Source organism: Hemiscyllium ocellatum, chromosome 21, assembly GCF_020745735.1.
Source record: "Hemiscyllium ocellatum isolate sHemOce1 chromosome 21, sHemOce1.pat.X.cur, whole genome shotgun sequence".
Lineage (NCBI taxonomy): Eukaryota > Metazoa > Chordata > Chondrichthyes > Orectolobiformes > Hemiscylliidae > Hemiscyllium > Hemiscyllium ocellatum.
In genome coordinates this window covers 55997279-56024645 of record NC_083421.1, presented here as the reverse complement: position 1 = coordinate 56024645, position 27367 = coordinate 55997279, and the positions used below count along the sequence as shown (strand labels likewise).

General features: G+C 45.1%; 1 protein-coding gene across 3 annotated transcripts in view; it reads left to right on the top strand.

The window, feature by feature from the left end:
• Positions 1–27367, top strand: part of LOC132825896 (adenylate kinase isoenzyme 1-like) — a 165317-nt gene that overhangs the window by 39156 nt on the left and 98794 nt on the right. For all 3 annotated transcript variants that reach the window (XM_060841510.1, XM_060841512.1, XM_060841511.1), the window contains 3 exons: positions 2578–2750; positions 4904–5017; positions 10402–10593. In XM_060841510.1, coding sequence (XP_060697493.1) covers positions 2578–2750; positions 4904–5017; positions 10402–10593 — 479 coding nt within the window. The remainder of the gene's footprint in view (positions 1–2577; positions 2751–4903; positions 5018–10401; positions 10594–27367) is intronic.

Below are 27367 nucleotides of genomic sequence, written 5' to 3'. Positions count from 1 at the left end.
TACTCTGTCAAGCCCCTTAAGAATCCGATATGTTTCAATGAGATCACCTCCCATCCTTGCAGTGAGTAGTGTCCCAACCTGTTTAGCCTTTGCTTATGAGACAACCTCTACATAGAGGGATCATGCAAATGGCTTGAACAACATGCAAAACAACATTAAGTGGAGGATACAGGCACAGTTACAACGTTTAAAAGGCATTTGGATAAGTACATGAATAGGAAAGGTTTGGAGGGATATTTAGTTTGGGAATATGGTCGGCATGGAGTGGATGGACCGAAGGGTCTGTTTCCATGCTGTATGACCTGATGTGAAAACATCAAATCAATCAATCCGACCCTAGTGAGCCCTCCTACAGTGTGAACAGTATTGTGTTAGACTGAGGTCTCCTGACCTTCACTCTCTATCCTGTGTCGTCAGTGAGATGTGGTTAAATAGACCCCCATTTACACTCTTGCAGTTTGTTGCTTACACAGCTCCTGGTGCAGTCAGACTCCTGCTCTGAAGCTTTCTGCACTTGAACCTCAATTTTAATTTCACTGCGTGTGCACCACCAGCAGGAACAGACTGGGCTCAGGGTGGGTGACCTTCACCCCCTCGAGCATGGGGCATTAAAGAGGCCGTGACTCCCCCTTCCCTCCAGCTGGACAGCTTCAAACTGGAGCTTTACTGAAAGCCGACGGAGAACTAAAACAGCACACGTTTAGGTGCAGAATTTCTCTGAATCTGATGGCCAGCCTTCGTCTCTGCTTTGGATAAAAAATGAGGTCTGCAGATGCTGGAGATCACAGCTGAAAATGTGTTGCTGGTTAAAGCACAGCAGGTTAGGCAGCATCCAAGGAATAGGAAATTCGACGTTTCGGGCATAAGTCCTTCCTGATGAAGGGCTTATGCCCGAAACGTCGAATTTCCTATTCCTTGGATGCTGCCTAACCTGCTGTGTTTTAACCAGCAACACATTTTCAGCTTCGTCTCTGCTTTGCCCTCCTTTTCTCTTCCCCTTTCTCTCGTCTTTCCCTTCTCCACTCCCCTCTCCTCTCCTTCTCTTCATCTTTTTTCTTCTCTTCCACTTTTCCTCTCTCATTCCTTCTCCTTCTCGTCTACGTTCTCTTCTTTGCTTCCTCTCTCCCTCTTTTCTCGTCTTCTCTTCCTTTCTTTTTCTCTCCTATGTACATGAATAGGAAAGTTTTGGAGGGAAATGGGCCTGGAGCAGGCAGGTGGGACTGGTTTAGATTGGGAGTATGGTCAGCATGGACTGTTTTGACTGAAGGGTCTACTTCCATGCTGTGTGACTCTATGACTCTCATCCCTTCTCCTTCTCTCTCAAATTTTCTCTCCTCTTCTTGTTCTCTTCTTCTCCTCTCTTCCCACTCCTTCTCTCTTTCTACTCATGGAGTTGAAAGCTTCATGGACAGGTATGAACATCGGGAAAGATGGTCAATGAAAGATAAAGAGATGGGATAGGTTATTAGGTTTAAAAAGGTGAAGGTTAAAGTTTAGTGAAATAGATGCTCCCTCCCCATTTCCTCGTACGATCTACAGTCACTTAAATCCCATGCTTGGCGAGAGCTAACCTGTTCTTGATGACCCACCTTGTCCTCTGTTTTTCAACCCTGCTGGAGTCCACTCACTTGTCAGCTTGACTTAAGAAGTGAATGTTTAGAGCCTGCCTCTGACACAGTGTCAGGAGTGAAGAACAAGGCAATGACTGTTCTATATTTATATTTGTGTGATAAGTGAGAGGACAAACGTCCATTTAGATAGCATCCTTTGCAACCTCAAAATGTCCCGAAGTGTTTCACAAGCATTAAAGTACTTTCATACAGTGTTTTAGTGTAGAAAATGAGGCTAATGGGTGCCTGGGGACAACATCAGCTCCCAGCCCACCTCTGGGCCATATATTATTTCTTCATGGTCAGAGTGGTATCCATGGAACACTCCACCTTTAGCATTATGGGAATATTGGTCCCTGTTCCATCTGCTCTTCCACTTCCCCATCTTTTCCCCTTCCCTGCCCACAGTTCCCCTGTCAACACTTTAGCCACACATTGACCAGTTTGCATCGTTTCAGATACAGGTAGTACTTCTATAACATGATTGTTGCATTCTTGTGCACCCCCATGTTATTAGAAAATTCACACCTTAGAACCAGCGCTTCAACTGTTGGCACTGTAATTGGGTTGCAGCCAACACACGTTTTAAAAGTCCATGCTTGAGAGACAGTGTCTTCACATCATCAATCGCATTGTAGCGAATTTGCGTTAATGAAACACATGTTCTAGCAGAATGACCCGTGCTCTTCTTAAGCTACAAAAAGCAGAAGTTGCTGGAAAAGCTCAGCAGGTCTGCCGGCATCTGTGAACAGAAATCAGAGTTAACATTTCAGGTCAAGTGACCCTTCCTCAGAATCCAAACCTAACCTGGACCCTAAGCGTTAATTCTGATTTCTCTGCACAGATGCTGGCAGACCTGCGGAGCTTTTCCAGCGATTTCTGTTCTTGTTTCTGACTTACAGCATCCACAGTTCTTTCTGTTTTGATTCGCTGTTACTAAACTGTTTTGAATTCTGCCCGTCCGCAGGTGGTCCTGGGAGTGGGAAGGGAACACAGACTGCCAAGATGGCTGGACGGTATGGATTTGAATCCGTTTCGGTGGGAGAGATCTTACGTCGACAGATGCTGCACCATGCGCCAAGCGACCGCAAGTGGGAGCTCATCGCACAGATCATTGCCAATGGCGAGTTGGCACCTCCAGTAAGGAACCTGAACCAATACCAATCCATACCAAACCGTTCTAAAGCAGACTGGGTACTGAAACAGGAAAGGGAAATGATTCCAATCGTGATTGTTTAATTGTTGAGCTGAGGATGGCCTTGTGACAGCAATGTTGATTTAATGTCTCCTCAGGGAAGGCAGTCTATGGTTTAAAATGCAGGTAAAAGCATTCTTGCATTCCCATAGCGCTATTCATGATCTCAGAATGTCCCAAAGTGCTTTGCAGCCACTGGAATAGTTTTGGAGAATGGTTCCTATTTTAATGTGGGGAAGTACAACAACCAGTTTATACTCCTTTCGACAGTGATGAGCTAATTATCAATCCCTGCGCTTTCATGTGATGTTGGTTTACGGTTAAATACTGGCCAGGACTCAGGGGTGTATTTTTCTGTTTTTCTCAAGATATTGTTAACTTAGAGGAGTCTTGGTTTTACATCCGTTCCAAAAGATGGTACCCACAGCGGTGCAGCCCTCCCTCCGCATTGTGCTATCAGCCTTGGTATAGTGCTGAAGCATCTCAGGGAAGACTTAAATCCTCAACCTTTGGAGGTTACTGCCCTCTGAAGAAAGTGGCAGAAAACTAAAAGAATTTAGTTTTCATAACGTGTGGTGCTTCCCTCTTTTACTGATGGACTGTTACTTTGAGATTGCTCCGGGATGGGTCTGTTCTCCTTCCTGAATGGAGCAGATAATGTTTGTTGCATTCCTCTGTTTAATACAAATGTGCTAATTGTACTGCAAGGCTTGGTCAATGTAGGTTCTTCATTTATGGACAGTAGTAGAGAGACAGTGGCACAGTGGGGAGGCCATGGCCTAGTGGGATTATCGCTGAACTGTTAATCCAGAGATCCAGGTAACATTCTGGGGACCTGGGTTTGAATCTCGCCATGGCAGATGGTGGAATTTGAATTCAATAAATACCTGGAATTAAGAATCTAATGATGACCATGAATCCATTGTCAGAAAAACCCATCACCTTTACTTTAGGGAAGGAACACTGGCTTCCTTACCTGGTCTGGCCTACATGTGACTCCAGACCCACAGCAATGTGGCTGACACTTTACTGCCCTCTGGACAATTAGGGATGGGCAATAAATGCAGGTCTAGCCAGAGATGCCATCATGACTGAATAATGGAAAAAGAAAAAGTAGGAATACCATAGGATTTATCATCTAGAGGCCAAGAATGTGAGGACCTGGCTTAAGATCCCAGTTCAGTAACTGATGGAATTCAGTAATTGCCATGATGGTGACCAGGAAACTACCATTAATTGTCATTAAACCCATCTAGTTCACTGATGTCCTTAAGGGAAAGAAATCCACCATCCTTACCTGGTCTGGCCTACATGTGACTCCAGACCCACAGCAATGTGGCTGACTCTTAATAGCTTCTCACTGAGGAAAGCCATTCAGTTCAAGGGTAATAAGTGCTAGTTTTAACAGCAATACCCACATTACTGGAAAGAATAGAGAAAAATACAGAGGTAACTGGGAGGCTATGGAGAAGTTCCTTGGTTTGTGGGGACTGCTGCTTTGCTCTGTCAATGGAGGACACAATCTCAAAGTAAGGGGTCGCCATTTAAGGCAGCGAAGGAGAGTGCATGTTCTCTCAGAGAGTGGTGAATCTGGAAACTACTTTGCAGAGGTTGTACATCAAATGCATATTCAAGACTGAGATAGGCAGATTATTAATCGGTTGGGGAAATTCCAAGGTTGTAGGAAAAAGGCAGGAAAGTGGAGTTGAGGGTTATCAGATCAGTCATGAAGCAGACTTGATGGGCTGAATGGCCTAATTCTGCTCCTCTGTCTAATGGTTTTAGTGTTTGACATGGGACTACGCATTACATACTGTCATGTTATGTAGTTTACCTTTTAAAATGTCATCATCCCTGCACCCACCCATCTTCGCATGAGTGACTGGATGGGGAATTCTCATTGAAAATCTGGTATCAGCCAATATTCAGAACAGGAATGGGAAAGCTGTGTGGGAAAGCTGGGTCAGAACTGCTGGAAGTCACAGCGAGGGAACCATTTCTACATCTCCATCCACCCCCTCTCCTCTGCCCACACCCCCTCCCAAACCCAGAAAGCTGCCAAGTACTTTAAAATATAACTTTCCTCATTTTCCAACAGGAAACAGCTATTGAGGAGCTGAAGCATCAGTTTATGAAGCACCAGGGTGCAAAAGGTTTCATCGTGGATGGGTTTCCCAAGGAGATCAGCCAGGCGTTTACATTTGAGGAGCAGGTGAGTACTCTGTGTCTTACTCAGGTGTGCAGACTCCAGTCTTGAATCCAACCAGTTTGGAGTGAAGCATATGTGCATCAGTCTCTAAATGTTGTAACAGAGGTGAGCAAGTCCATAGAGTAACGCAAATTATGGTAGCTGGTGAGGAATACATAGGAGAGCTCCAGGGGAGTAGCTACAGGCAGCAGCAGCATTGTACACTGTAACAAATGGTGACACTTGCCAAGGGCAGGGAGGGAGCTAGCTACCTGGCAGCTGTCACTGTAACTCAGATATAGATTGCAAACGAGGCTTGGACATAAATCCCTGAGCAGGATGAGGTCACTTGGCCCTTTGGGCCTGTTCCGCCACTCAGTTAGATTGTGGCTGACCTGGGTGTGGTTTCAGTCCCACTCTCCTGGATTCTAATTAAATCTGTCTGGTTCAGCCTTGAATACACTTGAAGACCCAGCTACCCCTACCTTCTGCAAAAGAGAATTCCACACTCCAATAGCAAACTGAGAGAAAACACAATCTCCTCATCTCAGTCTTAAAAAGGAGACCTCTTCTTCTTAAACTATGTCCCTTTGTTCTAATCTGACCACACACGAGGAAACACCTTTGAAATGTTTCCCCTATCTACTCCCCTCAAGATTTTACAACTCAATAAGATCACCTCCCATTCTTCAAAACTCAAAGTAAGTGTAGGCTTAACCTGCCTCTTCCTTGCCTCTTAACTGAGAGTGAAGGATTGATCCTTTAGAACTGAGATAAGGAATTTCTTAAGGTAGAGAGAGAGACAAATCTATGGAACTCATTTCTGCAGGAGGCTGTGGAGGCTAAGTTATTGTGAGTATTTAAGAAAGAGGTAGATGGGTTCTTGATTAGTAATGGGATCAAGAGACATGGGAGAAGACAGGAGAATGGGGTTGAGAAACATATCAACCATGTTTGAATGGTGGAGCAAATTTGATGGGCCGAATGGCCTAATTTTGCTCCCATATTTTATGTTCTTATGGTCTTAACTAATCCAGAAAGAGTGGAGCAGCTGTAACTTTGTGTAGGCTTGGCGCTTCTCCACGTCACTTCCAGAAGATGTGCAGAAGTAGGAAACAGTTTCAGAGCAGCAGGAAGAGAAATGTTTACTCGACAAAGCTGTGAATAAGATTTTCCACCCACCTGAGAAGATGCCAGAGGCTTTCAGAGGGGAAATGATTGATTTACTTGAGCTGAGTTTGACGTCGTTTATGTCCATGAGCAACTCATTAATTTTAAGCAAGTGTCACTCCCTGTGAGAGCAGACACTGGCTGGAGAAACAATAGTTACAGCCCATGGAGATGAAGCAACAAGGTCCAGGTAGAATAACTCCTAATTAAAGACATCCAAATAATGCTGCAACACAAACCGCATAGGGACGTTGAAAATGTACATGTGCATCTTCTCAATGTCGAACCTCACACACGCCTCGACCTCAACATCCTTATCATTGTAAGTTCCAAGAGAACAACGTTCAGAAATAAACCGTTGTCGACCAGCCAATTTAGGAGCAGCCAGGAGAAGATTTCATTCATCTTCCTGGACTCATAGTCCAACCCAAAAGGAAGAAAGATAATCTCAATGGATTCTATGTTAACATCAGAGAGCTGTTTCAATCTGTCAACAGGTGGGAAGCTGCAGACTGGATGAAAATGTTTCTTATTCCTATAATCGCTGAAGGTAGATCATGAGACAAAAATCAACAAAGCTTACCACAAGAAGCAAAGATTGAGAGCAAGAATGACCAGTACAACCCACTTGAATGTCATCATGTAACTTACTCAACACATTGAAGTAGGGAACTTACATACTTTCAACATCAAGAATGGAGAAGCAGGGTTTGATTGAACAAAATGGAGATAAGCTTCATGTGACAGTGGAAACTAGACCAATGTCTACAGGTCCAGGAAAGCGTCCAAAGGAGGAAATTGCCTGCTTTGAACATCCTGGATACTGTGAGGAAGAAAACAGCAGAGCTATCTTCCATTGTGGGACATCCATGAGATTAAAAGACCATTACCTGAGACAGCAGGGAAGAGTTCCTCTGAGAAGGCCATTCAGGGGATTAAGTGCCTTGCAGGTAACATATTGGAGCAGCTTTTGGGTTTCATGGGGATGACATCCTCTGCAAAGGACATCCAAGTGGTGAAACAGTCTCCAGGATTTCAGAGTCAAGGTTAACCTTCCTCAAACCAAAGACCATCCAAGTCTGACAAAGGCACATCATGCGAGGACTGTAAAATGGCTTGTGTTTCTGAAGTCAGAGACGTGGGTGGGAGTCAATTGTAACAAATGTAAAGTATAAAGGACATAAATAGCGTTCCAAAAATGTTTCATAATTAAGCAACTGAAGGGAGTTGAATGGGGGTGGTACTTAAACATAATAACTATCAATAGAGAAAAGATATTGGTGAGACTAACGGGGCTAATGGTCATAAATCCCCTGGATGTAATGAGTTAAATCCTGGGACTTTAAAGAGGTGTTTTCAGAAATATTGGATACACTGGAATCTTTGGATCTGGAAAAAGTCCCAGAGAACTGGAAAACTACCGATATAACACCCTCATTCAAAAAAAGATGTAAAACAGGTGAGAATAAGCCAGTTAGCTTAACATCTGTCGTTGGAAAAATACAAGAGTCTGTTATAATGGATATAATAACAGAGCATTTAGAAATGGATAATATAACCAAACAAAGTCTGAATGGGTGCACAAAGCAAAACCTTTGCTGAACAAATTAATTGGAATTCTTTGCGGAGGTGACAAGCAGGTTAGACAGAGGAGATCCAATACGTGTGATGTAATGGATTTCCAAAAGGCATTTGATTAGGCTATATAAGGCTGTTTAATAAGTCAAGAACACATGATGTTAGGGGTGGTATACTTACATTGACTATTTGATTTGGTTTCTGTTATGGTGTTCCACCAGGAGGTGTCTAATTTTTTTGAACATCTTAATTTAAAAAGACAGGGAAGCGGGGTGGGTTGATAACAGCTCTTCCCAGCGGTCGGATCCACAATGTATCAGTCACCATCCTTTGAAAGAGTGTATTCCATGGAGTCAGAAACCTCTGAGTGAAGTCATTTCTCCTTACCTCACCCCAAAAAGATCAGGCCTTTATCATAGGCCCATGCTTCAGTGTTCTAGATTTCCCGGCCAGCAGAAAGAATCCCTCAGCATCTACACTTTCAATTCCTCTCAGTACCATAAGACCTTGAGACATGGGAGCAGATTTTGGCCAGTCAGCCCATTGAGTCTGCTCCATCATTGGATCATGGCTGATGAGTTTCTCAACCCCATTCTCCTGCCTTCTCCCCATAACCCTTGATCGCCTTACTAATCAAGAATCTATCTATCTCAGTCTTAAATACATTCAGTTACTTGGCCTCTGCCACCTTCTGTGGCAATGGGTACCACAGCTTCTCCACCCTCTGGCTGAAGAAAAGCCTCCTTATTTCTGTTCTAAAGGATTGTCCTTTCACTCTGAGACTGTGTCCCATGTTCTAGTCTCTCCTACTAGTGGATACGACTTCTCCAGGTCCACTCTATCCAGGCCTCTACCCCCCCCCCCCCCATCCTTCTAAACTCCCATCGCTTATCGACCCAACTGCTCCTCATATAACAAGCCCTTCATCCCATTCTTTTAAACCTTCTCTGGGCCCCCTCTAACACCAGCACATCTCTCATTAGATTCAAGGCCCAAAACTGCTCACAGTATTCCAAACATGGTCTGACCAGAGCCTTATACATCCTCAGCGGTATATCCAAGCAGATAGGGTTGTTCAGAAAGCATATGGTGTTTTGGCTTTCATTAACAGGGGATCGAGTTTAAGAGCTGTGAGGTTTTGCTGCAGCTCTCCAAGACCCTGGTGAGACCACACTTGAAATATTGTGTACAGTTCAGGTCACCCTACTATAGGAAAGATAGAGGCTTTGGAGAGGGTGCAAAGAAGGCTTACCAGGATGCTGCCTGGACGGGAGGGCTTGCCTTATGAAGAAAGGTTGAATAAGCTCGGACTCTTCTCTCTGGAGAGGAGGAAGTGAGGAGACCTGATCGAGGTGTACAAAATAATGAGAGGAATAGATAGAGTTAATAGCCAGAGACTTTTCCCCAGGGCAGGATTGACTGGTACGAGAAGTCATAGTTTGAAGATACTAGGAGGAAGGTATAAAGGGGACGTTAGAGGTAGGTTCTTTACACAGAGAGTTGTGAATGCATGGAAGAGTTGCCAGCTGTGGTGGTGGAAACAGAGTCATTGGGGACATTTAACTGACTGCTGGACATGCACATGGACAGCAGCGAGTTGAGGGGTGTGTAGGTTAAGTTACTATATTTTACATTAGGATCAAACCTCGGCACAACGTCAAGGGCCAAAGAGCCTGTTCAATGCTGTACTTTTCTATGTTCTATGTTCTATCTCTGCTCTCAAAATGAGCGCTAACTATCTAAATGCGACTCTTCCTCTAAACTCCAGAACAGAAACTCCATTGAATGAACCCATCTTCATATAACAATGTTCTCACTGCAGCAACTAATTTCATGAACCTCCACTGTCCAGTGCAACTATAATGCAGAGACCAAGCCTAATTGACTCGCACCTACATTCAGACAGCATTGAGGTGTTCAGCTAGACTTAAACCAGATTCCTGAGCTAAGGCACTATTGACCAAACTAATGTGAATCCCACAAGAGAGAGTGTTCACAATTGACTGTTGTATTCCACTTGCTGTAAAAGCTGTTGTAATTTTTGTTGCACTGGTCGCTGTTGGTATCTTTGTTTTCATAATCAGTAAGGCACAGTGGTTAGCACTGCTGCCTCACAGCGCCAGAGACCTGGGTTCAATTCCCGACTCAGGCGACTGACTGTGTGGAGTTTGCACGTTCTCCCCGTGTCTGCGTGGGTTTCCTCCGGGTGCTCTGGTTTCCACCCACAAGTCCCGAGATGTGCTGGTTAGGTGAATTGGCCATGCTGAATTGCCCGTAGTGTTAGGTAAAAGGGTAAATGTAGGGGAATGAGTCTGGATGGGTTGCACTTTGGCGGGTCGGTGTGGACCTTGTTGGGCCGAAGGGCCTGTTTCCACACTGTAAGTAATCTAATCTAATCTGCACAAGATAGGTGGAGATCTCTGAATATGGCCTTTTCTTCATGAGGTTAATCCTTTGCGCTTGTTCTCTCTCTCTCGCTCTCTCTCTCTCTTTCTGTGTATGTGTGTGTGTCTGTGTTTATGTGTGTGTCTGTGTCTGTGTGTGTGTGTGTGTGTGTGTATGTGTGTGTGTGTCTGTATGTGTCTGTGTGTTTGTGTTTGTGTCTGTGTCTGTGTCTGTGTGTGTTTGTGTCTGTGTGTGTATCTGTGTGCTGGATCCAGATTGGTTCCCCTGACCTGGTGCTGCTGCTAGCCTGTTCCAACCACCGGTTACGCCAGCGCCTGGAAAAGCGAGCCGTGGAACAGGGCCGGCCAGACGACAACAGCCACGCCATCGAGCGCAGGGTGGAAACCTTCAAACAGAACATCAACCTGATTGTGAAGTATTACCAGGAGAAGGAGCTCATTGTTCGGGTAAGGTCGTCATGGATAACTGCACACTGAGTGCGTTCCTTCATCTGCGGTCCACCTATAGCTTATTAACCCCTGTCAGGTATTCAGTTAGAAACAAAGGTCTCTGCTAAGATTAATTCCTTTTATGAGCAGCCAATTTGGTAATTGTTTTGATGTTTGTTTACTTGAGACAGTCTTCCCTATGAGGTGGGGTGCATGGGCTCACACTCCACTCCCGAAACCTGAGGTTTACAAGCAATCCCTGGATTGCGAACAGCTTTCATTACTGAGTCCATTTGCTAGTTGATTTCTACACAAGTCAGAATGCAATGCAGAGCAATGTAAGTTAGCTGTTGGGTGGCTCAGCAGTTAGCACTGCTGCCTCACAGCACCAGGGACCTGGGTTCGATTCTAGCCTCGGGCAACTGTCTGTGTGGAGTTTGCACATTCTCCCCGTGTCTGCGTGGGTTTCCTCCATGTGCTCCGGTTTCCTCCCGCAGTCCAAAAGTGTGCAGGTTAGGGTAAATTGGCCATGCTAAATTACCCTTAGTGTCCGGAGATGTGTAAGGTTAGGTGCATTAGTCAGGTGTAAATGTGGAGGAATAGGTCTGGGTTGGTTACTCTTTGGAAGGTCCATGTGGACTTGTTGAGTCAAATGGCCTATTTCCACAATGTAGGGATTCTATGAACTCTAATAAGTACAAAGGAATACCTGAATGACACGTCTTTAAAATTACACCACTGCATGGGATCGCATTCATAAGTCAGATATTTGTAAATTGGGGACTGTCTATACGGTCTAAACTGACACGTCAGTGCTGTGCAGCGGGAGTGCTGTGCTGTCTTTTATTCAAATAAAATCCATGGCAATATTTTGAAGCACAGCAAAGTTATGGTCAATATTTATCTCTAAACCAACATCAGTGAAACAAATTTTCTGGTCTCTTTTGCATTGACATTGGGCCTGCCTTATGTAAATGTCACACACAGCGATTTCAGTCCTTCAAAGGCACTGCATTAGCTGCAAAAATTGCGATTGTGAAAGGTCTGTAACAGTGCAAGTTCTTGCTTGCTTTTTTTCAGAGGTGGGTACACCGTTTAGGCCAATGTTTTGATATAGGTCCAAAGGAGCACTGCACTGCTGAAAGTGTCATATTTCCAATGTAGTGTTAAAAAGAGACTTGGTGTTGCAGTTGGTACCATACCCACCCTCTGGACTAGGAGTTCTGGCCCTCTAATGCCATTCCAGGGCATGATGGCCAAGGAAGGGGCATTGATAATGTGGTCACACTGCCAGTAAACCCCTCGAACATGTGAAAGATGAGAGTGGTCCAGAGGGACGAATACTAAACTGGGCCAAGGTCAATGATCTCAAAATTAGCCAGGAGCTGGGAAATGTGGATTGGACACAGCTACTTGAAGGAAAGTCCGCATTTGATATGTGGGAGGCTTTCAAAGATAGGTTGAAGGTAGTGCAGGATAGACATGTCCCTTTGAAAACAAGGGATAGGAAAGGCAAGATTCGTGAACAGTGGATGGCAGGAGAAATTGTGTGACTAGCCAAAAGGAAAAGGGAAGCGTACATAAGGTCCAGGCAGCTAAGAACAGAACGAGCCCTGAAGGAATGTCAGGAGAGTAGGACCAATCTTAAATGAGGAATCAAGCGGGCTAAAAGAGGTCATGAAATAACTTTAGCGAGCAGAATTAAGGAGAATCCCAAGTCCTTTTATAAGAAGCAAGAGGGTAACCAGAGAAAGGGTTGGTTCACAAAAGGATAAGGAAGTAAGGTTGTGGGTTGAACCTGAGAAAATGGGTGAGATTCTCAATGATTACTTTGCATCAGTGTTCACTGAGGAACGGGAGGTGATGAGTGCTGAGATTAGAGATACTTGTTTACTCTGGATCACATTGACATAAGGAGAGAAGATGTGTTGGGTAGGCTAAAGGATATTAAGGTGGACAAATCCCCAGGACCGGATGGGATCTATCCCAGGTTGCTGAGGGAGGCAAGAGAGGGCTCTGACAGATATCGTTGTAGCATCCTTAACACAGATGAAGTGCCAGAGGACTGGAGGGTTGCTTGTGTACAAGACAGGCACAAGAAGGGTAGTAGGGATATTCCAGGTGACTACAGACCAATGAGCCTGATGTCAGTGGCGGGAAAGTTGCTGGAGAAGGTACTGAGGGATAAAATCTGTTTATATTTGGAAAAGAATGGGCTTATCAGTAATAGGTAACATGGTTTTGTGCAGGGTAGATCATGCCTTACCAACTTAATGGAGTTCTTTGAGGAAGTGATCAAGTTGAAAGATGAAGGAAGGGCTTTGGATGTCATATACATGGACTTCAGTAATGTGTTTGATAAGGTTCCACATGGTAAATTAATGGAGAAAGTGAAGTCACATGGTGTGCAGGATGTTGTTACTAGGTGGATAAAGAGCAACAGGAGACAGAGTAGGAGTTGAAGGGAATTTCTCGAAATGGAGAAAGGTGGCCAGTGATGTTCCACAGGACTCAGTGCTGGGGCCACTGTTGTTTGTGATATACATAAATGATCTGGAAGTGGGCATGTTGGTCTGATCAGTAAGTTTGCAGATGACACGAAGATTGATAAAGTAGCAGAAAGCGTAGGGGACTGTCAAAGAATACAGGAGAATATAGATAGACTGGAGAGTTGGGCAGAGAAGTGGCAATTGGAGTTCAATCTGGGCAAATGTGAGGTGATGCATTTTGGGAAGTCTAATTCTAGAGCAAATTATACAATGACGGAAGAGCCTTGGGAAAGGTTGATGAGCAGAGAGAGATCTGGGAGTTTAGGTCCATTGTACCCTGAAGGTTGCTGCACAGGTGGATAGAGTGGTCAAGAAGGCATATAGTATGCTAGCCTTCATTGGACGGGGTATTGAGTGTAAGAGCTGGCACGTCATGTTAAAATTGTACAAGACTTTGATTCGGCCATATTTAGAATACTAAGTACAGTTCTGGTTACCACATTATCAAAAGGATGTGGATGCTTTGGAGAGGGTGCAGAGAAGGTTTATGAGGATGTTGCCTGGTATGGAAGGTGTTAGCTATGAAGAGAGGTTGAGTAGGTTAGGATTGTTTTCATTAGAAAAAAAAGGAGATTGAGGGGGGACCTGATTGAGGTCTATAAAATCATGAAGAGTATAGACAGGTTGGATAGAGATAAGCTTTTTCCCAGGGTGAGGGATTCAGTAACGAGAGGTCACACGTTCAAGGTGAGAGGTGGAAAGTTTAAGGGAGATACATGCGGAAAGTACTTTACACAGAGGGTGGTAGGTGCCTGGAACGCGTTGCCAGCAGAGGTAGTAGAGGCAGGCATGGTAAATTCATTTAAGGTGCTTTGGGACAGATGCATGAGTAGGTGGGGAACAGAGGGATACAGATGCTCAGGAATTGGATGATAGGTTTAGACAGTATATTTGGATCGGCTCAGACTTGGAGGGCTGAAGGGCCTGTTCCCGGGCTTAAATTTTCGTTGTTTTTTGTTCTTTGTTCATATGCCAGTGGTGGCCAGTGAGAGTGGGCAAGATTCCTTGCCAGCAACCTAATGGGCAGGAGTTTGGAATCTTTCCCATCGTTATCCATGACTCCAGGTTATAACCAGACTGAAAGGCGCGCGTTGTCACAGCAATGCAGACTCCCTGAGTAAGAGAGAGCACACAGCACCATCAGTAAATGAAGTCCCTGTTGATGTGAATACAGATGTTACAATAGCCTGCAGGAGAAGCCTGGCCAATATGTGACACTGAACTGACATTACTGAGATAGATTCTTTGGCCATCCATCTCTTTGTTATTAATTGGGAGCTTCCCCTGAGCCAACCAGTTGCCTACAAAACATGAACTGTTCCATTTCCACAGTCAGTGCTCTGGGGCATCCAGGGTATGTGTACGGTGCTACATGAATGCAGGTTCATTTCTTCCCGTTTACTGAAGGGATGTCAGCCTTAGTGCAGCTTAGAAGGAGTTCCGTGTTTGGAGTGGGGATGTGGATGATGGTGTTCTTTGATAAGACTGTACCTAAGAAAAACAAATTCAGTCGGACTCCGATTAACTTAATTCACCCCTTGGTAAACTGATGGGGGTGGGCTGCAACACTGTTTAAACACCCCCCCCCCACTTTGATTTAATTCTCTATTTGAATGAAGGCAAGGTAATGTTGGGCAAAACAATAATTGGCAATCTCTTAGTGCCTTTAATATGAGAAAAGTGTCCCAAATGTATCAAATAAAGATTTATGAAAAGTATAAAAGATGAGTCAAAATCTTGCTTCTCCTGTCAACAAGATGAGCTAAAACGTACCTCCAATCACTCATGAACAGATACCCCAGCATTATATGGCCTGTGTGGAGGGATGCTTTTGGATTATCATTACTCTTCCTGACATTGACCAGTGAAGTGGGTGTGGTTTCCATGGGATATTGCCCAGCACCACCTTGAGCATCCATCCAGACCTCCTGCCAACAGTAACACCCTTTCATCTTCATGAGCAGTGCAAAGGGAACACCAGTGGGACCCAGACTCTGTGCACCAGTAAAGCAACAGAGCTTGCCAATCCAATCTGTTCCCACCATTAGATCATGGTTGCTCTATATCTGTACCTCCATTTACCTGCCTTCGTTTGACTCCTGTTAGAGCTCTTATAAAGTCATAGAGCCATACAGCAAGGAAACAGACCCTTTGGTCCATATCCAACATAATCCTGAACTCAACTTGTCCCACCTGCCTGCTCCTGGCCCGAATCCCTCCAAACCTTTCCTATTCATGTACTTATCCAAATGTCTTTCACACATTGTAATTGTACCCCTTCCACCACTTCCTCAGGAAGTTCATCCAACACATGACCCACATTCTGTGCAAAAAACGTGTCCCTCATGTCTTTTTTAAATGTGTCTCATCTCACCTTAACAATATGTTCCCCTAATCTTGAACTCCTCCACCCTTACCTGCCCCTCACCTTATCTGTGCCCATCAAAATGTCATCAACCTCTGTAAGGTCACCTCTCAATCCATCTTGAAAAATCTCAGTTTTGGCATTTTTGATCATCCCCCCCCCCCCCACCCCATTTGGGGGCCACCTCTCTCAACTCCCTGCCACATTGTTTCCACCCCCTCCTCCAACTGTGTCGGCCTGGGTACTGGTGTCAGGCCAAGAGTCTGCTCCTTGTAAGGCAACTGCAGACTTATCGTGGGAGTCGAGCAAGACATCTGAGCAAATCTGTGATCAAGTTGGAGTCACAGAACAGGGCGACACAGAAGAATTCGATTTAGCCAATTAATACTGTGCCAACTCTCTCAAAGAGAACATTCCCCCACTCTTTCTCCAAATCCCTGCGATGATTTCTCCTTCAAATATTTACCCGTTTTGTTTGGGAAGCCATCACAGGTTCTGTCAGTAGCGCCATTAGACAGTACATTCCAAATTTAACCCACTCGATAGATTAAAGAAGATTTTCCCTCATGATGCCTTAACCACATTAAATCTGTGTCTTCTAGTTATTGAGTCTTTGGCTGTTGGAAACTGTTTCTTATTATTTACTTTATCTGAAACCGCCATGAAACCTTCTCAGATCGCTATCAAATCTTCTAAATTTAAATCTAAACTTTTAGATATTCAGGGAGTACAGGGGAGCGAGGAAATATGGATTTGAGGGAGAGGGTCAGCCATGATCACATTGAATTGCAGAACAAGCTGGAAGGGTTGAATGGCCTGTAGTTTCAATGTTTCTCTGCGCCTTCTCTGCTGTCAGGTGGACAGCTGCTTAGCCAGTCTAGCCATGCAATGATATTCTCTCATAAATGCAACCAATCTAGTAACCCTTTTCTGGGAGACGGCGAGGTTTGCAGGTGCTGGAGATCAGAGTTGAGATTGCGTTGCTGGAAAAGCACAGCAGTTCAGGCAGCATCCGAGGTGCAGGCAAGTTGAGGTTTCAGGTCGTAGCCCTTCATCAGGATTCCTGGGTGTTGCCTGATCTGCTGTGCTTTTCCAGCAACACACTCTCAACTAAGCCTTTTTTAGGTTGACTCTGTCCAGGGAGTACAGATGCCGCGTGGTGAACAGGAAATCGGGGAATTAACTTATTTTGTGCTGATCAAAGCTCCCCCTCCACAAACTATGTGGCTGTTTGGAGGGTCTACAGAGGATGATTAAAGCACCGAAGCATCGAGTTCTGAGTTTGGAGATCAGTTCAGCAATTGAAGAAGTTAATGAGGAATGTAAGTGCTGATGGAATCCTCTCAATGATAGCCACCACTCGGTGCCATTGTGGTCTGTCTCCATGGTTCCTTAGCCTTTTGTGGAACTCGTTTGGAGGTGATTTTAGGCAAAAAGACAGCGCAGGTCAACTCACCAGTCTGCAGGTGATGAGTAAAAGAGTTTTCTTTCTGACCTTGAGCAGGTCCTCCACCGTCACTATCCATTTGTACCGAGGAGATTGAGGGAGGAGTTTGGACAGAGGTGCTGTGAATTTTTCGTTAGAAGCAAAGTACTACAAATGTTGGAAATGTAAATCAAAACAAAGAATGCTGGAGGAACTCAATGGGTCTGGCAGTGTCTGTGGAGAGAGACACAGAGTTAACACTTCGAGTCCAGTGGGACTTCCTCAGGACAGACTGAATGGAACAGTTCTGAAGGGGTCATATTGGATTTGAAACGTTAACTCTGTTTCTCTCTCCACAGATGCTGCCTGACCCGCTGTGAACTTCCTTGTTGCTTCAATGGATGGGTGGTCAGCAAAAGAGGTAGGTTTACAGCTGTGTTTTTTTGTCATCTGATGTGCCATTAGAACAAGTGGTTGCAAACACTGCACTCTGTGTTGGATAAATGGATAAAGGTATCAGCTTTGAGGTGCATTTGTTTGTCACATGTACCTATAACAGATGGACTGCAGCAGTTTAGAAAGGCAGCTCAACCTCTCCAAGGCAACTAGGGACAGGCAATAAACTCTGACCTAGACAGCGACACCCACATCTCATGAGTGAATAAAAATAATGGCACTTAATTCTCTTCCCTTCAAATGTCAAAATCACTTAATGCCTGAGAGTGCTTTGTATGGATGTCTCCAGGTTTGTTTTTCACAATATATTGGGCACTTTGCAAACTCTGAGGCTGTGATTTGCTTCAGATCTAAGTTTGAGACATCCTATGGAGGAGCTTCCCCTGCTCACCTGGCTGGAGAGTACCGCGTGCAGGAATTCTCCACACAATTTGACTGTCCCAGTGAAACTGGGAGCTCTGTCCTGTACCAGATTATAACCAGACATAAGGAAGACAGTTAAAAGCTGTTCACTGATACCACAAGAACTAGGGGACACAAACCTAAGGTTTTGAGCAAAGGTTGCTTGGGGAATTTGAGTGCATTCAGTGAGTGGTAATGACCTGGAAATCACAGCCTATGAGATGATTAATGAACCTTTGACAAAAATAATCTTTGAAGAGTACAGAGATAAAGTCAGGAATCGGGCTTGACTGGATTACTCTATGGAGACTTGATGGGCTGAATAGCCTCCTTTGCTTTCACAATACATGTGTCCTTGCTGAAGATACTCCAATCATTTCATCTCAAGCATCATTCAATTCCTCATATTCTCTGATCGACCAGTAGTTCTTCACCTTCTAATCTCAGTTTCTATACCCCATCTCCCTCTGTATTGTCCCTCGCAGCTCGAGTCATTACCCATCTGACTCTGGGAGCTTCGAAATCCTCCTTCTCCCTCTCTCCATCCTCATGTTGTTGAAAGTCTCGGTATGGAATTTCTTTCATTCCTCTTACAATCTGCGGGAGCATCAGTTAGCTCCTGAAGCACTGGACCCTCACGTGTGGACATTGAGCAATGCAACCACCAAAGCTTCTGGGAAAGGCTTTGCTGTGGGACCTCTTCATGCTTGCTCAGTAGAGACACCGCGTCCATCGCTGCATTGATCTGAGCAAGTAGCAGTCAGGTTATCCATTACTCCCAAAGCACCATTATGGGTGAATACAGGGTTAAAGAAAAGTTAAGGAGAACTGAAAAGCACCAGTGATGTGATGCCAAGTTTGGGGCTAACTGATCTGTAGCTCACAGGAGGAAGAAAAGAGCAGCAGATGCAAGGAGTTCTACTTTTGAGAGTGTGAGAAGGATTGGATATAAGTTACTGAGTACTATGGTACCATATTGCAGTTAATAAATCACCACACAAAGTCTTACCCCATTCTGGCGTTAAGCACAGCGGTGCATGCAACACATTATCTGGAACACTAATATTTATTGATAAAAGTTTTTCTGACAGCGCTCATGATAACTGAGGTAGTTAGTTTGGGAACCACAGGAGGCCAAAGAATTGTGGCATTCTTCCAGTCCTATTCTTACAAAGTCATAACAAGCCCATCTGATAATCGAAGTTCCAACCCACTGCTTTAACTCAGCCCACGCCAGCTGCACCTCGTTGGAAAGAAGACAGGGTACTTACAGTTTGCCAAGGATCTTTTAATAGCGCTCCCCAAGTGCATAACCTTTACCCTCGAAAAGGACAAGAGCAGCAAGGCACATTGTATTCCCACCGTCTGCAAATTCCCCTTCAGCATTGTGATTCGGAGAGATATCACGTCACTGGTGCCGGGTCAAAACCCTGGAACTCCCTTTCTACCAGCCCAGTGAGTGGACCAACATCCTATTGACGTCAGCGGTTCAAGAGGCAGCTCACAATGACCTGCACAAGGACTATTAGGGACAGGAAACAAATACTGGCCCAGGCAGTGACATCCAAGTTCCATCAACAAGTGAAAACTAGTAGCCAAGTGTGTATATTTAGCAGAATGGGCCTTATGGCCAAAACGTTGATTCTCTGCTCCTCGGATGCTGCCTGACCTGCTCTGCTTTTCCAGCCCCACACTCTCAAAATTGATGCCACCAGTGTGGGTTTAATCCCTGCACCAGCTGGGGTTACCACGAAGGACTCTACTCACCCTCTCTCCTTGCTCAAGTACCCAAGAGGGCGCTGGCGGAGTAGGCTGCTCTGAGGCTCCGGAGCCCAGGCTCTCCGCTGCGTCCATTTTTCTTTTTTCCTTTTTTTTTGTTTCTCTTTTTCCCGTTTTTTGCTTTGACTTGAAGGGCTCGGTCACGGCAGCATCGGCGGTGGCAGCGTCCTGAAGAGCTAGGAAGGCGTCTTTGACGAGTTCCGAGTGAGACTCTCAGTGATAGCGGCTTCAGTAGTGGCAGCAGCGTTGTGGGCCCGACTCCTGGCAGGAAGGCCCGGTGAGGTGGCAGCTACATCACTTCGGTGTTGTGAGTTGTTACCGGGACCTTGACAGCGGGGAGGTGGTGACTGCAGCGGGAATCCTGTCGGCGTGGCGATGCGGCAGCAGCAACGGCGGCTCAGAAAGAGATTCCTGTCAGCAATGGGGCGGCAGATAAAGAACAAAGTTGGACTCTCTTTATTTATGCATATTTTTATTTTTAAGTTCAAAATGGTGCAAGAGTTGAAGCTTTTCGTTGTATTTTCCCTAAATACACGTGACAATAAATCATTCAATTCAGCTTTACGTGTGGCGACCCTCAGGTTAAACCAACGCCAGTCTCTCTCCGGTGAGACAATGGTAACCATGGCTACTGTTAGCAGAATGCTAACAGTGACGGTGGTCAATACATCAACTGCTTTTGGTCAGCAAAGGATTGTGACGTTGGACTCAGATGGGAGGAACTGCACGGTGATAAACCTTCGACCTTGAGCCTACCTGTTACTGAACCCATAGAAATGGAAGCTCAGCATTGGTCCACTGTGCCAGTTCCGTGAGCAGAGTTAATGTGTCAGGAATGATGGCTTTCCATCAGGATTACGACCTGATTTTGTTATGGGGGGGGCCAGGGTGAGTGAGGGTTAGGGGAATGCCCGCTCGAGAAGGTGAGTGTTAGATTGGCTCATTACCAACAACACAGTCTCCTCAAATTCCCCGTAATCCCAATCATGGCACCTTGTCATGGGTCTGCAAATGGCTACCCGGGGCCCCTGGCTTCATTGTGGCTCATTGGCTTTCTTTACTTTTAGAACTCTGCCAAATAAATGCATTTCTAAAATATTTTAAACATGCCTCTATCCAAATATTTGTTGATGTTCAGTTTTCCCTCTGCCTCCCTCATCCATTTGGTTTCCTCCTGCTTTGTCAAAACCTAAAAGTATTGGGTTGGGAAATGAAGCCATAGAGTCATAGAGATGTACAGCATGGAAACAGACCCTTCTGTCCAACTCGTCCATGCCAACCAGATATCCCAACCCAATCTAGTCGCATTTGCCAGCCTTCTAAATCCTTCCAATTCATATACCCAGCTTTTAAATGTTGTATTTGTACCAGCTTCCTCTGGCTGCTCATTCCATACATGTACCACCCTCTGTATGAAAACGTTGCCCCTTAGGTCCCTTTTATATCTTTCCCCTCTCACCCTAAGCCTATGCCCTCTAGTTCTGGACTCCCCCAACCCAGGGAAAAGACTTTGCCTATTTACCCTATCCATGTCCCTCATAATTTTGTAATCTTCTATAAGGTCACCCCTCAGCCTCCGACACTCCAGGGAAAACAGCCCCAGCCTGTTCAGCCTCTCCCTATAGCTCAAAACCCTCCAACCCTGGTAACATTCTTGTAAATCTTTTCTGAACCCTTTCAAGTTTCACAACATCCTTCTGATAGCAGGGAGACCGGATGCATGTTTTGTTTAAATCAGTAATAACAACTCTAAAAGGGGGAAGTTAGGCGCTAGTGTCATTGCAGGTCATGGAGAGAAACCATAACAACAGAGACCAGGTCTGTTCCTGGATAAGTACCTGGAACACAGATGTGGCTTTATTTTTGCACGTGTGATATCAGGCCAATGAGCCTTGTCTAGAAATGGAGTTTCTAGATATGCAGGCCATTCAGAAAATTAACGCACAGCCAGAAAAGAAAGGCCCAGTAGTTGTTGAGATTCAGGAAAAGAACATCAGGCCACAGGCAGAGAGAGAGGTTGTCAACATGGTGGAGGCGATGAACAGAGGCAAACGCTCTCCATCTCTACCTTGAGCCAGCTGAAGATGCCTGACAATATTTTGTTGCTGACCTTCTGTCGAGATGTCTGTGTGAATCATCCAATTAGCATTTCATACAACAGCTACCCATCTTCAAACCTGAGAAGTGTTCACCTCATTGACATTTTCTCTTTGTTTCACCTTCCCCTCTCTCTCTTGTCTCTGGGAAGAATCATTCACCCTTCGCTGCCTCAGATGATTGTGTAGGTTCGGGCTCCGGTTGCTAAGGGACAGTAGGTTACAGAGATTTTATTTCTGTCACTGTCTTGAAAGCTTACAGGCTTTGATTCAAGGACAGACAATGCCAGGAATCGATTAGCTGTTTTTCTTTTAACCTAATAAAGAATAATTTGAATTCAGGCTGCTGTTACAGCCTTGCATAGGAAAAGAGTAGCGGCAACTGTTTCCCTCTTATGACAGCCCTTTGGTTCAACAGCATTGAGATGTATTCCTCACTGCCGTGTCTGTCCATCACTCAACCCAACGAAGGAGAAACACAATTCCACTCAAGAGCAAAGAGGAAGAACTTCCAATTATATAGCACCTTTCCCGACCTCCGAGTGTCTCAAAGTGCTTTACAACCATAGCTGCAGTTACTGAAATGTCTGGCTGTTGCAGGGGAAAAGAGAATGATTGGCAGGTTGGTCAGAAGCTCAGTTGAAGGTTGGGTTTTAAGGGGGCGAGGTGGATGGTTCTCCTTAGGTCAGGGACGTGAGTGGATAAAGGCATATCCATCACTAGAGCCACTTCACACGATCACTAATGAAGGCAATCTGTGACCTTCTTGAACCACTGCAGTCTACCCGCTGTAGGGTAGAACCACAACATGTCAATGCTATCAGGGAGGAAGTTCCAGGATTTAGAAGGAACAGCATTTATATTTCCGAGTCAGGATGGTGAGTGGCTTGGAGGGGAACCTTGGAGGTGTTCCCCTATATCTGTTGCTCTTGTCCTTCTAGATGGAAGTGGTCATGGGTTTGGAAGGTGCTGTCTGAGGTGCATTGGTGTATTTCTGTAATACATCATAGATGGTACACACTGCTGCTACTGAGGAGAAAATGAGTGCTTGTGAACGTGGTGCCAATCAAGTGGGCCACTGTCTCCTGCATTGGGTCCAGGTTCTTGAGTGTTGTTGGGGACTGCCCCATCCAGGGCAGGTGGGAGGTATTCCATCGCACTCCTGACTTGTGCCTTGTAGATGGTGGACAAGCCATGGGGGATGTCAGGAGGTGAGTTACTCACTGTAGTATTCCTAGCCTCTGACCTGCTCTTGGAACCACTGTGTTCATATGCATAGTCCAGTTCAGTTTCTGGTCAATGGTAAGCCCCAAAGATGTTGATGGTAAGAGATTCAGTGATGTTAACACTATTGAATGTCAAACAGCAATGATTGGATTCTCTCCTATTGGAGATGGTCATTACCTGCCACCTGTGAGGCACAAATGTTCCTTGTCATTTTCAAGTCCAAGCTGGCCCAAGGATAAATATTTGCCAGATTTCTATATTTCTTTAAAACTGCAATAACATCACTTCTATCAAGCTGAGAGGATTGATAAAGCTGATATTTAATAATATTTTTCAACAGTGCAGCTCCCCCTCAGTAGAGCACTGAAGTGTCAGTCTCAAATTTAGACTGAATTTTCTGATGTGGGTTTTGAACCCATAACATTTTGACTCAGGTGAGAACGTTAACCACTGAGCCAGGAGTGACATCTAGTGGGATGTGCTTATCGTGACACATGTGTGCATTATAGATATTTTCTAATCAATCTGTTTAGAGATGTTATTGCACGCCTCTGCAGCAGATGGGACTTGAAACTGGGCTCCCAGCTCAGAGATGGGATCGCTACTGCTGCGCCACCAGCAAACATTGTACACCAACTCAGTGTCATGGGAACAATGCCTGTAATTAAGGAACCATTGGAAAGTCAAAATATGCCATTCCGTCATGACAGTTAGCGTACATTCAGAGGACTGACTTTGTTCAACGTTTTAATTTGCTGTGATTAAAGTTTTCTTCTTTCTGTATTTTTGTAACAGTCAGCAAGTTTGGGACCAAAAAAACCCCCAGAAACTTAGGCTTGGGAACCAAAGGCTACAGAGAAGATGCAGAGATAGGAAGCTCAGTGTAGTGATTGTAAAGGGGTTAGCCACCTTAGAATAAGAGCTCCCTGTTGGGGTTGTTAATCTGGTCCAATCAGGGAGCCTTGGCTGACAGATAAGAGAAGGTGTGTCAGACTTCCTGTTCACTCTGAGAGCGGGTTCTGAGGGAGCTGGACCAGTGTCAAGGCCTCTCTGTGTGGAAGTAAAGGGGGACCTGGTGACAGAATATCGGCCTGTGTGGATTTATTTCAGCCTGAGGTGCAGAGTGAAAGAACACTGTACAGCCTATATTATTGTATTAAAATATCTCTGTGTCTCCTTCTATCATGAACCCGTATCTACATTAGAATTGGAATCGGTCCAGTTTTCTATTGAACTCTGAACTGTTCCAACTTGTAGCCTATTACTTATACGAAACAATCAGTGCCAAGGACAAACAGTGAATCAATTCATTAAGTTCCTGCCCAGATTAAATGGGTATTATTTTGTTTATTTTCCATTTGACAAGCTTCCTTGTTAAACCAGAATTTCAGGCTAATGGTATTTGAATTTACTGATGAGGATCTGTGATTAAAAGTTGAGTGATGACAAAAAAACCATTAGCATTTGATGTCAAAACTCATCTGGTTCACCACTGTCCTATAAGGAAGTGAATCCGTCATCTTATTAGATTACTTACAGTGTGGAAACAGGCCCTTCGGCCCAACAAGTCCACACTGATCCACCGAAGCACAACCCACCCATACCCCTACATTTACCCCTTACCTAACACTACGGGCAATTTAGCATGGCCAATTCACCTGACCCACACATCTTTGTGACTGTGGGAGGAAACCGGAGCACCCAGAGAAAACCCACGCAGACGCGGGGAGAATGTGCAAACTCCACACAGTCTGTCGCCTGAGTCGGGAATTGAACCCGAGTCTCTGGCGCTGTGAGGCAGCAGTGCTAACCACTGTGCCACCCACTAAGTCCAGACCCACAACAACGTGGTCAACTCTTAACTACCCTCTGGGCAATTAATACTGGCCCAGCCAGCACTGCCCATTCCTTGTGAATGAATTAAGGGAAAAAAATTCTCAAGCCTAATCCTGTTAGTGGACAGCCTCAGCTTGAAATTGATTGAACCAACTATGAAGATTTCTCCATTAGGAGAGATATTCTGTTTTCACTGAGCCTGTTTGATTTCTGATTGGCCAGAACGGTTGCAGGGATTCAGGGATTTTGATTCAGGTTTGGGGTCGTTCTCTCTGGGGTAAAGGAAGTTGAGAAATTTGATAGAAATGTACCTGATGATGATAGGTTTGGATAATGTAGAGAGGGTAATGCTGTTCCTATAAGCTGATGACGCAAAGACTGAGTGACAGGGATTTAAGGCTTTGAGCAAGAGCTTCACGGGATATGTGAGGAAGAGTCTTTCTACCTGCGATTTGGAATGCTCTTGAACATGTAGGGCAGGCATTGGCCAAGTGGTAATGTTGCTGGACTATTAACCCAGAGACCCCAGTAATGATCTGGGGACCCAGGTTCAAATCCCGCCACAACAGATGGTAGAATTTGAATTCAATAAAAAACCTAGAATTAAGAGTCTAACGGTGATCAAGAATCCATTGCTAATTGCTGGCAAATGGGACTAGATTGGGTTAGGATATCTGGTCAGCATGGACGATTGGACTGAAGGGTGTGCTCCATACTGTCCATCTTTATGACTCTAAAATACAGGAAGACATTAATAAACATGCAGAATTGGCGAATGGATTCCAACATATTGTAGATGAGTGTGATGTGGAAGATTGAGACCACGTGACCGTTGGAAAATGGGCCGAGAAACTGCGAGTTCTGTGATACGCATCACTAAAGGTTGTGATACGGTTTAACAAGGCCATCAAACAGAACACTGTGTATCAAAATCTGACAGATTTGAAAAGAAATTATGCTGCGTTAACTTGTATAGAACCATGGTTAGGCTGCAGCGAGTAGTCCACACAATTCTGGTCTTCTGTAATTGAAGAAAAAGAGGAGATAGAGGCAGCAAGGGAAGCTTTACCAGAATTATGTGATAATCGAGAGGTTACCCAGGAAGACTGGAGCCCCTTTATATTGACCACCTGAGGGCTACTGTGATAGGCATCTTTAAGGTTAGAGAAGGGTTTGGTTGATTGCGTAGAGAAAATGTTCCCATTTGCAGGGAGATCAGACCCAAGAGAATCCAAGACAAGCCTCACAGGGTGGCATGGTGGCTCAGTGGTTAGCATTGCTGCCTCACAGTGCCAGGGACCCGGGTTCGATTCCAGCCTCGGGTGACTGTCTGTGTGGAGTTTGCATATTGTCTGCATGGATTTCTGCCGTGTACTCTGGTCTCCTTCCACAGTCCAAAGATGTGCAGGCTAGGTGGCTCATCCATGGGGGGATGCAGGGTTACAGGGTAGGAGGTGGGTCTGGGTGGGATGCTGTTTGGAGGTTCGTTGTGGACTCGATGGGTTGAATGGCCTGCCCCCACACTGTAGGGATTCTAAGGGATGAGAATGTGTAACGTACTACCGAGCATTTGAGTGGAGGCTGGATGAACATATGAGGGAGGGAGGAATAGAAGGAGATGGTGATGGAGTGAGGTGTGAAGGGGGAGAGGCACCATAAGGACTCTCCAGGATGGGTTGAGTGAGTGACCATGCTGTTCGGGAGGAAGAATCAAAAAGCAGAGTAATGTTTAAATCGAGCGTTAATCCAACAAGTGTAGTAGAGAAGGATGTGGGTGTTTATGAGCAGGGAACATAAAGTTAGCTTGCAGGTGCAACGTGTAATTACTAAGGCAAAAGGGATGTTGGCTGTTATCAGTGGGAGGTTGGAGTTTAAAAGTAGGAAAAGTCTTCTTACAACTGTATAGGGTGTTGGTGAGGCCGTGAATGATTTGGAAACAGCTTTCCCAGGGTTGTAAATTAATCGCAGGAATGCTTCTTATACAACACTCTGCTGTTTAAGAAGCTGCTGTTCCTTTCTTTAAATTGCTGCTACTCCAATCTCTCTCCGGGTCCGTCTCTCAGTTAGCAGCTGGTGACTGTCCCCAGGTCCTCACACTCTTTCTCGTTTCCCTGACTCTCTCTCTCTCTCTCTCTCTCTCTCATACACACGCACATTAGTCCCTCTCTCTCTCATCAATTCCTCTCCCTCTCTCTCTCATTAGTCCCTCTCTCTATCTCTCTCTCACACATCATTTTTCCTCTCTTTCTCTCACATCAGTCCCTTTCTCTCTCTCTCTCACATACAGATATCAATCCCCCCATCATCAGTCCCTCTCTCACACACATACATTCACATCAGTCTTCCTCTCTCTCTCATCAGTTTTTCTCTCTCTCTGTCTCTCCCCCTCTCTCTCACACACACACAGATAAATCCCCCCATCATCAGTTTCTCTCTCTCTCTCTCTCATCAGTCCCTCTCTCTGTCTGTCTCTCTCTGTCTCTCTCTCTCTCTCATATCAGTCTCTCTCTCTCTCTCTCTCATCAGTCCCTCTGTCTGTCTGTCTGTCTGTCTGTCTCTCTCACATCAGTCCCTTTCTCTGTCTGTCTCTCTCTCATCAGTCCCTCTCTCTGTCTCTCTCTCTGTCTCTCTCTCATCAGTCCCTCTCTATGTCTCT